The sequence below is a fragment of the Engraulis encrasicolus genome, chromosome 5 (genome assembly GCF_034702125.1).
Source record: "Engraulis encrasicolus isolate BLACKSEA-1 chromosome 5, IST_EnEncr_1.0, whole genome shotgun sequence".
Classification (NCBI taxonomy): domain Eukaryota; kingdom Metazoa; phylum Chordata; class Actinopteri; order Clupeiformes; family Engraulidae; genus Engraulis; species Engraulis encrasicolus.
The window spans coordinates 9,582,618-9,599,580 of record NC_085861.1 but is presented as its reverse complement, the minus strand read 5'-3'; the positions used below and the strand labels follow the sequence as shown (position 1 = coordinate 9,599,580).

At 42.9% G+C, this 16,963-nt stretch overlaps 1 protein-coding gene across 1 annotated transcript in view; it reads right to left on the bottom strand.

The window, feature by feature from the left end:
* Positions 1 to 16,963, bottom strand: part of LOC134448785 (collagen alpha-6(VI) chain-like) — a 45,826-nt gene that overhangs the window by 27,867 nt on the left and 996 nt on the right. Inside the window, exons 2-9 of the mRNA XM_063198444.1 lie at positions 15,677 to 16,273; positions 14,981 to 15,538; positions 11,924 to 12,643; positions 10,538 to 11,101; positions 9,507 to 10,067; positions 8,212 to 8,787; positions 3,081 to 3,305; positions 18 to 355 (exon numbers count right to left, since the gene is read on the bottom strand). Coding sequence (XP_063054514.1) covers positions 18 to 355; positions 3,081 to 3,305; positions 8,212 to 8,787; positions 9,507 to 10,067; positions 10,538 to 11,101; positions 11,924 to 12,643; positions 14,981 to 15,538; positions 15,677 to 16,273 — 4,139 coding nt within the window. The remainder of the gene's footprint in view (positions 1 to 17; positions 356 to 3,080; positions 3,306 to 8,211; positions 8,788 to 9,506; positions 10,068 to 10,537; positions 11,102 to 11,923; positions 12,644 to 14,980; positions 15,539 to 15,676; positions 16,274 to 16,963) is intronic.

Below are 16,963 nucleotides of genomic sequence, written 5' to 3'. Positions count from 1 at the left end.
AATACATATAGTCTCACCTTAACCCTAGCCTTACTTTTCTCAAAGACTCTTGCAAAATATTTGAGCAGCTGAGTATTGAAATAAGTGTTCTTTTCCGTTGTCCAGTCTAACACCTTTCTGACCACAGCTGCATTGTACTCTTCAAAGGGCATGTCCTTCAGCAACCCTCCTTCTCTATCCACCAGGCTGAAGCCGATTTTTGGCTTGATAACCTTCGCTGTTATTTTGTGCAGGGAGGCCAGTTTGCTGATGATTTCCGGCAGCTTTGACTGGATTTCCTCGCTGAAGAGAGCGGGTTTAATCTGACGTGTGCTGATATCAAATCCAACCGCAATGTCCACATCGCAGTCCTTTTCTACGAAGAACAGGAAACATAGAATTAATGTTGGCAAATCGAACGCATGAGAATTGTGAGATGCTGGCAGTGCAGTGATAACAAGGTGACCCTGCCAAACCAACCCTGTCTCATGGCATTTCGTAGTACGGTCACGAAAATAATCTATCATATTCGTGATACCGTTACGAGATACCGTTCGTGACTGGGCTGGCCAAACATAACACCACACTAGTGTTTGAAGTGGTTACAACTGACGTGTCATGAATCATTGCAAACCAGGTTGCACCAACTGTCTCTATTACTTTAATATTTCCAGTAATACCATAGCAATAGTTATGATGGAGTTAAACTTTAAATAATTAAAAAATTAAAAACACTGGATATGAAAGTTTTAGATGTGTCTGTTCTAAATCAGATCAGAGCGTATCCAACGAACTTAGTGCTGAGTAAGTCTTATGTCCTTTCCTTCAATTTTAATTTGAGTTTCTTACTAGGGATGAGAGAAAGAGAGAGAGAGAGAGAGAGAGAGAGAGAGAGAGAGAGAGAGAGAGAGAGATAGAGAGAGAGAGAGAGAGAGAGAGAGTGTTACCTAATAGGAATGAACATTTGACACCTGTTGCAAGAGAGAGAGGGAGAACAAACAGACATGGCTATCCACCAAAGTAGAGGCAGTGCAGTGTTGAGAGGTCAGTTACAGTGCATAACTCTTGTAGGCTATTCTTATACAGTATCCCACAGTAGACTTTTCACAGTTGACATGCCTAATGCTGCTTTGAAAGTGACCAGATGTTTAAGCTCATTGACGCCAAAGGCACCTGCAAAAAAGGGTGCTGAATGCCAAAGCCCTTTTTAAGAAAAGCTGCCCTCAGCCTATAAAAGCCTAAATATATCAGCTTCTGAAACACATACAAATATGCACTAAGTTGCATGTAAACGCTAAGGCCCTCATCTTTCATTAGAATGTGTTCATTCATCTCAAACAAACAGAGATTTTTAATAAAGTTGTCTCAAATCTCATGAGCCTGAATGTTGCGTAATGCAGCTCCAGGCACCAGGGCTTACAGTGCCTTCAAAAAGTCTACACACCCCTCCTCAAATGTCAGGTTTTTGTGATGTAAAAAATGACAGAAAGACAAATAAATTCACAGCTTTTTCCACCTTCAATCTAAACTATTAACCTGTACAATGCAATTGAGAAACAAGCATGAAGCTTTAAAGGGAAACAATAGAAAATAAAAAACTTCAATTAACATGGTTGCATAAATATACACACCCTTAAATTAATACTTAGTTGCAGTACCTTTGGGCTTGTCTGGGCTATTCCAAAACCTCAATCTTATTCTAGTGAAGCCATGCTTTTGTAGACTTAGGCGTGTGCTTGGAGAAATTGTCGTTCTGAAAGATTAGCTCCTCTGCATCTTCACCTTTCTACCAGGGGGCCGAAGATTTTGTGCCACTACCACGGCCCCTGTGAAAAGTTTCATAATTCCCTCCTCCCTAATGAAGGCCCCAGTTACAGCTGAAGAAAAACAGCACAAAAGAACAATGCTGCCACCACCATACTTCATGTTAGGTATGGTGTTATTGCGGTGATGTTTTGCGCCAAACATACCCTTTTGAATTATGACCAAAAAGTTCAATCTTGGTGAGGTAAATTTCTCAAAAAATACTTCTGTAATCTCCCAAATGCATGTGGGAAGATGTGTTATGGTCAGGTGAAACTGAGGTTGAACATTTTGGACATAATTCCAAAAGGTATTTTTGGCACAAAACATCACCGCAATAGCACCATACCTAACGTGAAGTATGGTGGTGGCAGCATTGTTCTTTTGTGCTGTTTTTCTTCAGCTGTAACTGGGGCCTTCATTAGGGAGGAGGGAATTATGAACATTTCCACAGGGGCCGTGGTAGTGGCACAAAATCTTTGGCCCCCTGTTATAAAGGTGAAGATGCAGAGGAACAAATCTTTCAGAACGACAATTTCTTTAAGCACACGCCTAAATCTACTAAAGAATGGCTTCACTAGAATAATATTGAGGTTTTGGAATGGCCCAGACAAGCCAAAGGTGCTGCAACTAAGTATTAATTTAAGGGTGTGTATATTTATGCAACCATGTTAATTGAAGTTTTGTATTTTCTATTGTTTCCATTTAAAGCTTTATGCTTGTTTCTCAATTGCATCGTACAGGTTAATAGTTTAGATTGAAGGTGGAAAAAGCTGTGAATTTATTCGTCTTTCTGTCATTTTTTTACATCACAAAAACCTGACATTTGAAGAGGGGTGTGTAGACTTTTTGAAGGCACTGTATGTTGTGCAGCACAACATCAGGCATCAATGGGTTAAACTCTTTCAAGTTTGGTCACAGATTTCACAGAGGCGGTTCAAAATTGTACTCACTTGGTTCATCCTTTTGTTCGCATATGTCTCTCAAAATGTCAAACTGCAACTCTGGGACACTGATCAAGTTCTCTAAAATATATGGCCGTCGCAGTCCAATCTTCCACAGATCATCTGTATTTACTGGGCCTATTCCAATGACTATTATTTCTATACCCATGTTTCTGATCTCGTTAGCAACACCAATGGACTCCTGTATGGTTTTGTCATTTGCGTCTGTGAATAACACCAGGACTTTTTTGATGCCTGACTTATTTCGACCACCATTTCGAGGCTCAAAAGCGGTCTTGGCGAAATTCAGACCATTTTTAATTGAGTTGCCTTGGTCTATTTGTACTATCGAACCGATCTTGTTGATAATCTGTGCTGCATTGTGGGATTCATTGAGGAGGAGTTCGTGTCGTATGTCGATATCTCTGTCGCAAAACTGCACCACACCAACTTGAGTCAAATCAGGGCCGATTTGGAAGGACTTGACTAAATCAATCATGTAGTCTTTCATGCTTGTGAAGTTTGTGGGGTTGATGCTGTTGGATCCATCCATGACAAAAACCAAATCCACTAAGCAATCTAAAAGGGGAAAAAGAGAAAAGGTTTAGCCTTGGATTATTTTCAAAGATTTAGTGTGTAATTTATAGCAATTTATTTAGTAGTAGAGATGCACAGGATCCAAGATCCGGTTCCGGATCCGGCAGGATAATAGGGTTTTTCACAAGATCCGGATCCGGCAGGATCTTAAGCAGTGGATCCGGTGTCCGGCAGTTACCTAAAAATCAGGATCTGGTGCATCCCTAGCCTAGGTTTTTCAGTCAGTCTTTCACAACCCCAATTGCTGCATGGAGTGAAAGCCCTTTGGAAGTGGACAGTGCAGGCAGTGTGGCAGTAAGCCAGTGAGTCTAAAAAATAGTTTGAGCCAACGTAATAAAAAGGGCCCACGTGTGCGAGTAGGCTATGTGTTTCAACCCTTTCGTAGGATCCGGTTCTTAAGCAGTGGATCCGGTATCCGGCAGGATCCTAAAAATCAGGATCCAGTGCATCTCTATTTAGTAGTGTATTTCCACAATTTATGCTAGACGATTTACAAAGCCACAAGGTGGATTCCAATATGCTGACTTCCGTCCTCCCTTGCCTGCTTATGACCTCATGATGATGTCACTGACGACTGAAATTAGTTCAATATCTTGCAAAAGCACTATTCAAATGTCATTTTCTCATTTGCAATTGGGATGGTGAATGAAAAACAGTCCCCCAAAAGTTGTTGTGGCTAGGCTGACAGCTGGGAAACGTTACTGTTTTCTCCACAGAGGCGGGGCGAGACGACAAGCACAAGTGGAGGACGGGAATGTGCATATTGGAATGCACCACCTCTATGACTGGTCATTTAAAATGGCAGAAATTACATGAGGGTAACACACACACACACACACACACACACACACACACACACACACACACACTGCGAACGAACAGACAAACACACAAACTCAGATCACATGATCACATAACCTCCTTGGCGAAGGTAAAGAGTAGGTTTATGTTACCACCGTCTGGTTTTCTGTCTAATAGTGTTGACAAAAGCCTCAAAATGCTCCTCTGTTCTGGCTATGCCAGCCTTTAACAGGAAAACCCTTATTTTGACATATGTTTACATTTGTACTCCAGCTGCGAGACCTTAGAATGCCCATGGTTCTTTGACAGTTATCTCAAGCGCTACATGAAACTCACCAGTTTAACTTCTCGTTCCTTGAACGCAGCTAAAGGCAATCTCTGTAAGTGAATAATATTTTTATTTGATGTTATAGTGTATCTGTTCCGACTTAACTAGTACACCAGCTTCTTAATTTGTCATTTTACTCTCAATGAATTTATGTTAGCTTAGCTCCAATATTACGGCAGTGAAATTCATATAGACAATGCCGTTTTTATGTAACTGTTATTTGATTCGAATATCCATATCAACACAAGAGATTTATACGAATGAATTTGTATGTTTTTTCAGTTTCACAATCTTCCATAAACGACCAAACTTCACCCTCGGTGTCGCAAGTGTTTTTTCTGGAATTGTTTAGCTGTCTGGATAGCAGTTACTAGGACAACTGTGAGGCCAGAACAGTGAAAAGAGAGACCTACGAAGAGCTGCTGATGACCAGACCGCATTGTTGTGCCAGCGGAAGACAGACCCAGCACGCAAGTGTAACGTCACGTCAACGAGGAAGGTAGACCACGCATCCATAGCCATGGACAGGACAAACGCATCCGTGAGATCAGCGAACCCGCATACGAGTACAGCTTCATTAGCGCTGGCAGCAGCTACTGCTCGTGCTAAAGCCCAAGCCGCGCAGGCAAGAGCTGCATATTCACGTCAAGAGATAGATTTAAAAATGGAAAAAGCCCGACTAGACGCAACACTCATCGCCTTAGAGAGGGAGAGAGAGGCAGAGGCTGCCATGGCTGAAGCAGCTGTAATGGAGGCTGCAGCTGTAGACTTTAATAAGGAGTACCACAGTAGACCAAGATATACTACTACTTACACAAAGTTCAGAACAACGCACCAAGGACTATGTAGAAAAGACACAGCCATCACAGTGACAGCTCACGTTCAGTTCAACAAGACTTGCATCAAAGTGCTGAGCTTAATGACCACCTTGCAGCAGGTGATGTGTTTGTGGATATATCTCACATTCACATTGAATCTCTGAGTAACCAGTCACATACAGGCTTGTTTACCCACACATCTAGACATGATGACCGCACCCCCCCACTCAGATCACCAGCTTACCTGCTCACACATCCAGAGACAGCAACTACAGTCCTCCTCCAAGCTTACCTGCCTATGCCACCCAGCACACCGGCTACAGACATTCCAGGACCTGAATCACCTGACCCAGGCATCCCATCATACCGCCTACAGTCATCTCAGACCTGAAACATCTGACCACGCACCCCAGCATGCTAGCTACAGACCCGGATCACCTGACCACGCACCCCAGCACACCAGCTACAGACATCCCAGACCGGGATCACCTGACCACGCACCCCAGCACACCGCCTACAGACATCCCAGACCGGGATCAGCTGACCACGCACCCCAGCACACCGGCTACAGACATCCCAGACCGGGATCACCTGACCACGCACCCCAGCAGACCAGCTACAGACATCCCAGACCGGGATCACCTCACCACGCACCCCAGCACACCGCCTACAGACATCCCAGACCGGGATCACCTGACCACGCACCCCAGCACACCGCCTACAGACATCCCAGACCGGGATCACCTGACCACGCACCCCAGCACACCGCCTACAGACATCCCAGACCGGGATCACCTGACCACGCACCCCAGCACACCGGTTACAGCCATCCCGGACCGCCCATCTACGCACCCAAGCAGACAGATGACAGCCGCCCCAGACCAGGCTCAACCACCCACGCACCCAAGCACACCAACTGCAGCCCTCAGAGAGTAAGCTTGCCTGCCAACGCATCCAGACACTCTGAGCACAGCCCTGTCAGACCAGCCTCACCTGCCCACGCACCCAAGCACGAACAACGCAGCTCTTCCAGACCAAGCTTACCTACCCACATGCCCACACACCACAACTACAGTCCTCCCATGCCCAGAGCAGCACATCACCCCAGTGACACACCCACATCTGACTTAGCAAGGTACCTGGTAAGAAGTCAACTTGTGTCATCAGGACTGACCAGGTTCGATGACAGGCCTGAAAATTACTTATCCTGGAAAAGCTCATTCATGAATACGATCGAGAGCCTAGATCTTAGAGCAGGGGAAGAGCTAGATTTGTTAATACGGTGGTTAGGCCCAGAATCTGCCACACACGCACGCCGTATTAGATCAGTAAATGTGAGGGACCAGGCAGCAGGATTGGGGCTCGTATGGGAGAGGTTAGAGGAGATGTATGGTGCGCCTGAGGCTGTAGAGGGAGCTCTCTTTACTAAACTTGAGCAGTTCCCTAAAATATCACACAAAGAGTACCATAGTGCTTAGAGAGCTGTATGATTTGCTGTAGAGATCGACTCTGCAAAGCACGAAGGTTACCTACCCGGCCCTATCCTTACCTTGACACAGCAAGAGGATAAAATCCAATAGTGGAGAAACTGCCATACTCACTTCAGGAGAAGTGGGTCATGGAAGGCTCGCAAAATACAAGGAGAAATTCAGGGTTTATTATCCTCCTTTTTCATTTTTTCCTAGAGTTTATACGCAGGCAAGCAAAGGCACGCAACGACCCAAGCTTTAGCCTTCTCACCCCGACCACAGCAAGCAGGAAGGTCAGTGAAAGTCACAGTAGTAACACAAGATCAGTCTCTGTGTATAAAACTGACACTGCCCACTCACACTCCACCACTGCAAATGAAGACCCAGAGAGACAATGCCCTCTACATCTCAAGCCACATTCCCTGCAAGTATGCCGGGGTTTCAGAGAAATGACAATTGATGAACGAAAAAAGGATTCTACAGGAGAAGAACATATGTTTTAAGTGTTTTGTGCATCAAACAAGCATGTAGCCCGCAATTGTGAGGTGGTAATCAAATGCACTGAGTGTGACAGCAATAGGCACCCAACAGCGCTGCACCCAGGCCCAGCTCCATGGAGCTCCACAATCTCGCCACTCCCATCAGAGAATGGCGGGGAGAGCGATTAAGTATCAGACATTGTTGTAGTGTAAATATGGCATCATTAATGATACCAGGCGGGGAGTGTTCTGGCTACGCCAGCCTTTAACAGGAAAACCCTTATTTTGACATATGTTTACATTTGTACTCCAGCTGCGAGACCTTAGAATGCCCATGGTTCTTTGACAGTTATCTCAAGCGCTACATGAAACTCACCAGTTTAACTTCTCGTTCCTTGAACGCAGCTAAAGGCAATCTCTGTAAGTGAATAATATTTTTATTTGATGTTATAGTGTATCTGTTCCGACTTAACTAGTACACCAGCTTCTTAATTTGTCATTTTACTCTCAATGAATTTATGTTAGCTTAGCTCCAATATTACGGCAGTGAAATTCATATAGACAATGCCGTTTTTATGTAACTGTTATTTGATTCGAATATCCATATCAACACAAGAGATTTATACGAATGAATTTGTATGTTTTTCAGTTTCACAATCTTCCATAAACGACCAAACTTCACCCTCGGTGTCGCAAGTGTTTTTTCTGGAATTGTTTAGCTGTCTGGATAGCAGTTACTAGGACAACTGTGAGGCCAGAACATCCTCAGTGGAGGCCAGAGTTTAATTTTGGATCACAATGAATTCAATGAATATTAATATGCATGTCTTCTTATGTTTCATTAACCAGCACAACTCAGTCACATGTGGAACAACGAGTTTTAGGTGTTTTTGACATAGTGGTAGAGGACCATTCAATACCACATTCAACTTTTTTTAAAGAAAGGCCGTTGATGTTTTTAAGAATTTCACCCTAAATATGGAAGAATCTTACCAAGTTTCTTAACTTTTATTTTGCAGATCCCCTGGGAAATGTCCTTGTCCAAGCCACTGAAGTTATCGGCATAGAAGACCCTGCTGGGGTTGTTGGTGAGTGTTTCCAGCTGACCTTGAAGCTGAACATTCCTATCCCCCTTCAGTCCAACGCCAAATATGTTGACACCACTGTCACGCAGTTTTGCAGATATTTCTTTCAAATTGTCCACATGGTGTGTGACCTCCTCACTAGCGATAACTATGAGAACCTGCCTCACTGACTCTTTTCTTGCATCCTTGTTGAAAACATCTATTGAGTTTTCCAGTGCGTTAGTAAGGTCGGCTTCTCCACCAATAAGCTTCATGTTTGATATGGCCTCTCTAAGCTCGATGTGTGTGTCATACGTAGTCAACTTGAACTGGCTGTGGGCTTCAGTGGAGTACACGATGACTCCAATTCGTACATGGTTTGTTCCAACAAACGAAGTGTTCACAAGTCCAATCATGAGATGCTTCATTGTGTGAAATTGCTCATTACTGACCCCCTGCGAACCATCAACCAGGAAGATCATGTCCGACATGTCAATTAAGCACCCTGTGAAAAAGGGACACAAAAAGAATATACTTAATGAATTGTTTGTCCATGCCCACACTCACCCATATCATGAGAAGTTGTACACCTCAGATTTCAACTTGTTGATGCCACTTCAATGGCTAGTTCATTCATTTTCTTTGCCAGGTAGGCCTATTGGGGAATGTCTGATGGCTGAAATGGTTAAAACAAAGGCAACCCTTGAGCCTTCCTTTTCTACTGTGCCTTGTGCATCTACTGTACCTAGACAACTGAAATTGATCAGCTTGTCAGGCGAATGGAAACTGAATATATCCTACCAGAAACTAGGGCCTATGATATTGTACACATATTATAATATGGAATAATATAGGCCTTCTAATACAGTAGTTGAGTAGTTTGAACTTCTAAGTGTAGAGAATTGCATTTCGGGTAGTCATTCTGTTGTTTTTGACTAGTCCAAGAGGAATTTTGAACTGCATTTCTGAAGAGAAAATTCTTCTAAATTCACTTGGTGTCTTAGAAATGATCTGCTTAGTTTGTTGGCAAGATTGATTCATCTCTTCATTAGTGGTGCTCAAAACTACATTCAGAATTTCTGATTTATCCACATAGGCCTACTGAAGTATCTGTATTCCACTGTACACAGCTGGGTGAAATACTATCTAGAGCCTGTGAATGGGAGCTTTCAGTAAACCTTTGCTCTGACAGAGACTAATACTGTTAAAATTCAAAGCCCGAACCTTGGTTGACATGGCAGACTTCAAAACCAATTTTCTCGGAAAAAGACATCAGTTCACTTGAATCCTTCAAGAAAAAATTCTTGTTTTGCCACCCACTGCCCAGTATGGATATGTCGTCACTATTTGCAGAGCCGATGCCAACTGCGTAGATGATGACTCCTTGCTTCTTTAACATCTCAGCAGCTTCAACGATAATGTTTTGATCCTCCGACTTCCCCTCAGATACGACCACCAGGATTTGTGGGATTCCAGGACGGCCTAGTTTTGATTGATCAAACATCTGGGAAACGTACTTGAGTGCTTTACCAGTCGAAGGAAGACCTCCCAATTCAACCATTGCATCAGTTTTTGTTATCATCTCAGCCTTGTTATCACTGAGCTGAAATGTTGTCTTCGCCTCCGCACCATACTGCACCAAACCCATGCGCACTGCATTTTGCCCAAGCTCAAACTGATCCATTAAGTTTTTAATGAAGCTTTTTATGTTGATGAAGTCTGGTTGTGAAATCATGGCTGAACCTTCCACCAGTGCGATGAGATCTGCTTTTGCATCCTTGCATGCTGTGAAGAGAGGGGCAATACAACTCAATAAAGCAAACAAACAAAGCATTTAGGTGCTCAGGTATTCACAATAGTATGTGACGGACATTAAGGGTGTAAATCACAGCCTACATGACAATATGATTCGATATCAATTTCTTCAGTCAGCGATTTGATTATTTTCTGTACTTAAGAATGTCCCACGATACGATTCGATATGATTTTTTTTTTTTTCAATTACTATTCCATTTCTAATATGTTACTGCTAGGGCATTGGGCAGGGGCCGGCGATTCGATTATTTTCGATACTTAAGAATGCCCCATGATATGATACGATATGATTCGATTCAATCGCTGGCCGTAAGATCGATGCATAGATACATATCGATTATTATTTACACCCTTATTGGACATACGTATTTAATGGCACATGTTTTAAAATGGGGTGAATTATTCGTGACATCATCATGACATGCATCCAATGTTCTGACCTTCTTTGGCACACAGGCGTTGAACAAGTTGGTCTTTGATCTCGGCTAAGGCATCCCAGCTGCTTAATGGGAAGATCTTCTTTTCATCATCAGAGAGTTCCAACAGCTCTTCTTTATCTGCGTCTTTGACACCTATTGCATAGATATCGACTCCCTGTTGACGCAGCTCAGCGGCAGGTTTTGCTATTTCATCATCTGATTTCCCGTCAGTGATTATAATCAGTATCCTCGGTATCTCTGGATCTGGTCGGTCCTGCTTTGCTTGTTGAAATAGTTCTTGCATTTTATCTAGAGCTTTGCCTATGTATGTCCCTCCCCCATCCAAATAAAGGGCTTTGACTTTTTCTTCAATTGCGGCCTTATCTGTGGTGTCCACAAGATTAAACTCAACTTTCACTGGGGTGGAAAATTTCACCAGACCTACACGGACCTGCTTGGGCCCAATTTGAAAAATGTCCAGAAAATCTTCAATAAACTTTTTCATCACATCAAATTCAGGTTGAAGAATGCTTCCAGATTGATCAACCAAGAAATACAAATCTGCTTGCTCTGTTTTCACACAACCTGTGAGAGGGAAAAGAATAGTTTTCAGTTAAACAGCAACCACATTTACATTTGCAATTTTTTTTTGCATTTACTTTGTTTTTAATTCACACCCCTAACCCTTTGTTGGGCTTTTTGTATATTTCGAAAGTCTTTCTGACACCAAACATTAGAAGAGAACTCAGATCTAGCTATTGGTCACTACTCTTGTAGCTTGGGGACAATTGTCACAATAATTCATTTCACATTACATTATATTACATAATTTACAGGTTTATAACTTGTACTTGAACTTGTACACACAGCTGCTGACAGTTTTGGCTGGGCCCGGCACAAGGTCATCAAAAATCTTTTAAAGGTGCACTGTGTAATATTTTCAGTAGTTCATTTCCAGTATTCATGCTGCCCATTCACAAATGTTACCTTTTTCATGAATATTTACCACTACCATCGAATTCTAAGAAATCATTATGACTGGGAAAATTACACTTATCATACATGAAAAGGGGATTTTTCTCCATGTCTGCCATTTATAATTTCCAGAAATAGACAGTTTAAGCTGCAAAACGTAGGCCTACTATACTTGGGTCATGCTAGTAAATGTTAGTTTATTATTTAGTAAATATTAATGAAAATATCACATTTGACAATCGACAATCTGACCACGATCCTACGCTGTGCACCTTTAATGTATATGTAATTATGGCCCAGATGTTCTGGAATTTCTCTATTCTCTATTTCTCTATTCCTAGATATATCTTAGCAATGGCTTCAATCAGTTATTTTCAAATGCCTGTATCATGTTACACAAAAAATGGATAAAACAAGACTGGTTGTACCGACCTGTTTTCAAAGACTTTGTTCTGAGAGGAGGAATCCCAGCGATGCCTGGTCCAGGCGCTCCAACTGATCTTAACCCGGGATAGAAAACTCTGTTCCTACTTTGGGGGTTTACTGTTACATGGCAAATGCTTGTTCTCAAGGACTTCTGTATGGTGGCCAGATTTGGGAGGACGTCAGCAGTGAACAGGAAGGTGGACAGCGGATAGGAGGCGATTTGCTGCAGTCCTCTCGAGTCGGCACTTTTCACTCCCACAGCAAAGACTTTAACCCCAGGCCCGAACTTCCGTAATTCCATTGCTGCACTTCTGACATCACTTGAGAAAGGCCCTGCTGTGATGACGACAGCAACTTGGGGAACACCCATCTCAAATCTACTGCCTCTTCCTGCGGTGAGAACATCATTTTTTACAAAGCGCAGTGCCTTCGCAGTGTCTGCAGTGGTCGCCTTTATATGTGGAAGTCTCTTGATTTGATTGAGGATTTCCTTTTTGTCACTGTCCTTTTTATCGGCGTAAGAATCCAAGTATGTATTCAAGTATATTTCAGCTTTGGGCGTGTCACCATATAGCACTACCCCAACCCTAACTTTGTTTGAACTGATGTCCAGACCAGCGACAATGTGGTAAAGGAAGTTCCGAACGATGTGAAATTCTTCGTGGTCTCTCGCGATGGATTGGTCCACAACGAATACAATGTCTGACACCGTGGACTGTTCGCATTCTGTAACAGATGATGAGTCATGCATTATTAGAATGCAACACAGTTGGTCATTTATCATAGGACATTAAATTACATACACGTAGGCCTGCATGCACTGTAAAATAATGTGGAAAAAGTTGAGCCAACTGTACACTGTAAAGTACTGTAGGTGAGGCAACTTAAAAAAGGCATCCTGCTTCAATATCTGTCCTTATTAGACTTTTTCACATGACGCCAGACACCTTCTATTCAATGCATTTAAAGCAGAAGAGTAGCACTCAGTGGCATACCCCACTGTGGAAACCGGTAGCGTTTTTCCCTGTTCCGCTTAAAAAATGGAGTTTGTCTGATGTCATGGTGCAACACACTCCATCCCAACTCGTCGATTTCTAACTACCTTTGACCAGACTGCAATTGTTGACGTTAAGGGCATAGCTGCCACGTTGCATTTTGACTATGTGGCCTAAACCTGGACTTTTCCCTAACTCTAACCATCAGTGAAGTTATGCTGCCACAAGGGGGGTATACCTTAGACATCAAAAATTGCAGTCTGGTCGAAGGTAGTCAGAAATTGATGAGTTGGGATGGTGTACTGTAGCATGGTGATAAATTATGCCACTACCTACAAAAGTGGGTCAAAGATTTGCTCCTAGGCTGCCCTGCTGTGCATGTACCCATTCTGTCCAAGATGGCGGCAGAGGCATCAAGAGAACGGACACTGTGTGGACACTGGTGAATATTGAGCATAACCAAAGTTGTTCTAGCTAAGTTAGGTGGTCATCTTAGTGACAACTTCGGTCATCTATTTCAGATCAGTGTAGAGGATCTTTTGTTCGTCTGATAACTTTTAAGCAGGTGAACGGATTCAAAATCTTGCACACACTCCAACATTTAGGCGTCCAGTTCCAATCATTTTTATTTATCATGCAACTTGTTGTTTTATTATACTTTGCTTAAGCTTAGATTAAATATTATTCACAAAGTTATGGCTGCTATGGATGAATGGTTAGGAGGTTACATGTGGAATTGAGGAGTCTTCGGCTTCTTTTCCACATACAACACGGCTGTGCCGTGCCGTGTCATGTCGAGCTGAGTGGTGCGGTTAAGCCAGCCTGGTTTGTGTTTCCATTACAAACCTGGAGTATGGTTGGAGTTGCGTTTTTGGCGTTGCCACGTAGGCTAGTTGACTTAACATAAGGCAGACAGATATCTCACCTATCGATGTAGGCTATAAATAGTTTCAGCGACATCATATTTGGATATTAAGGCGTTGATTTCTGCCTTCGATTTTAATATCAAAGTAACACAGTGTCAAACTAAGAGCATTCCAAGAGAGTTGATCTGGTGGCCGCCATGATTATTTTTTGATTCATCGGTGAGGACGAGCTGACGCACAAGATTCTGGGTTGTAGCCAGCTAAAGACCCGCTCAGCTCGGTTCAGCCGACCAAAAAAAAACGAGGGCTGGTTTCGAGCTGTGCCATGCTGTGTCGGGTTGTACTTGACTAATTGAAACGGAAAAAACGGCAGCCAAGCCAGGTAGAAAATGGGAAGTGGAAAAGAGGTTTCAACTTGAAACCTGACTATTTAGAATGACTTGTGACTTGAATCAGACTTCTATGCTATTGACTCGAGAATTGACATGGACTTGACAGTTTTAACTTGCAAAGACAATAGCAATGGCATGTCAAGTCTAAATATATTCAGTTTTCTGCATTTCTCTGTGAAAATATTTCATGAAAAAAATAAAATAAAATTATTTACCCTTGTATTAACCAGAACCAGTAGGCCGCCTATTTTTCGTAAAGAACGCAACTGGCAAAGAGAGACATGCATAGCAGTGTGGAGAGGTATTGAATTTATGACCAGTAGAGTTGTTCCAAAAACACCAAAAGTAGTTGTCAAGATTGTGCTTAGAATACATGGTGACTTGTTAAGGACTTGGTTAAAAAAAAAAAAAAAAAAGAGACTTGGACTTGACTTTGGTACGACTTGGAATGGACTTGACTTGATGAAAATGTGTCTTGACCTGAGACTTGACTTGATTGTAAGGACTTGAGACTTACTTTTGACTTGAACATTAGCGACTTTGTCCCATCTCTGGGGCATACTCTAATGCACTTATCATCTCACGTTAAGTCAACTTGAGTTCTCTTCTATGTGAGCATAGGACAATAAGTCCCCAAAAGTATTGGCGTGAAGTTAAACACCTCAAAGCAGGTTGTGTTACTTTTCAAGTTGGCTCAACAACTCATTTTGTACAGTGTGTGTAGCAGTCAATAATAGTAAATCGATTGCCTTTACATATCATAAGCAACTTTAAAAAACTGCACGGGACTTTTCATCATTAAATATTTACCATTGGCAACATATACTTCCTCCGTGGTTTCAATAATCTCCTTGATATCTTGTGGTATCTGCCCAAGGCTGTTCCCCACCACACTGTAGGACATAGAGTTGTCTGTGGCAATGGCCTGCTTTTCCATGGGGTCTGCATTACCAAAACCAACTGTAATCACATCAATACTCAAGTCGTTGAGAATCTTTGATTGTCTATAAACACTGTCATCTGATTTTCCTGTCATCATGAGAACCAGGTACTGTTTGAAGCCCGGGTAGAGTCTCGCCCCAACCTCTGGGCTGAGCAAGATGCCGCGGGCAAAATCCAACGCTGCCCCGATTCTCCTTGGACCGCCAGGCTTCAGTCTGAAACTCTTGATTTTTTTAACTATGTCATCTTTGGTGTTGTACTGATTAAGATAAAACTCAACATTGGTGTCTTCACTGAACTGTGCCAAACCCATGCGATTGGTGTCAATATTGACGTTGAGCTGGTTTGCCAGCCGAGTAAGAAGTGTCCTAACCAGCGCCTGTTGCTTTATTGAACTGTCCACCAGGACAAAGACATCAGCAAACCCTGTAAGAAGAAACACATGTGAAGTGTTAACATGTTTTCAAAGCAGAATGCATTTTAATTTTGAATTAAATTGAGTTCATTTGGAATTGAACGTGAGGCTGTGAAAGTGAGGCTGAATGACATATTAACATTTCTTACCGAGTGACTGTCGTTTGGCTTCCTCTACAGACGTGCATAGCTTGTGTACGATGTTCAGCGAGATGCCTTGCAGAGCGCTGAAGTCTGACACGTTGTAGACATGCTGGTTATGGGGCTCGTTACCGATCTTCTTCAGCTCGTCTATGTCTGCGTCTTTGATGCCGATAGCGTAGAGTATGATTCCCCGGCGCCTCAGGTCTTCTGCATGTGGACCAACGTCGTCGTGCGATTGGCCGTCTGTTATGACGATGGCGATCTGCGGCACGCCCTGACTCGCTCGGCTCCCTGCTTCTTTTGTAAACTGCGTTTTGAGGATGAAATCTAATCCAAGCCCAGTCATGGTCCCTCCGCCTTTATACGGCAGTTTATTGATGGACGCTAGAATATCCTGCTTGTCTTGGTAGGTGTTCAGCCGAAACTCATTCCGTGGATCGTTACTGTACTGAGCCATACCAATGCGCACGTGGTCAGGAGCGACATTAAAGCTGTCTACAAGCGTGGAGAGGAAGTTTCGCATCTGCTGGAAGTTGTCTTTGCCAATACTCCAGGAGCCATCGACCAGGAATACAATGTCGGCTTCGTCTTCCTGGGTGCATACTGAAACGAAAACCAAAGTGGGGAAAAAGTTTTAAAGATCAACTTTCATCGTCATTTCATTAATATTGCTTTGTTCACCATTATAATTAAATATATTATGCATCGGTTTTGGCTCCCTCCCCCTGCTCTGTGCGTCTCTGAGAGTACCAACCAGCTGATAGCTATGCTAATCGAGGTTTCGTGCTATCAGCACGGTGCTTGTTTTGGATTAAAAAATTATTCAACATGTCTTGCGAAATACATCTTTTTGGGGGGGGCATAAACTGAAGTGGGCGATAGAAAGCACTTCTGTAAGTCAATCACGGAAAACAATTTCGTGTCCAGGGGCAAGGAATTTTGGCAAAAATCTGTGAAACTGACACAGATTTCGTGTTCTAAATATCCGTGTCCATTCCATGGAATTCTGAGAGATCAGGCTGCTGAAACACAGGCAGTGGAGGTGACACACCACTTGGAAGTGCAGCATGTGTATGTAACTAGGGTAAACCCTTCAGATTTCAAAAGAAGCGAGTAAAACGGGTTTTCAGTGGAAGTAAATCTTTAAACAAAGATGTAACATTTTTATTGCAGCAGCTGGTGCACGTCAAGCCTACCACCTAAAGCCAGGTGTAGGGAACCTTTTTCATTCGAGGGGCCATTTCAAATTCCTACAAGGGTCATAAAAGTCCTCCGAGGGCCGTACTATGAACA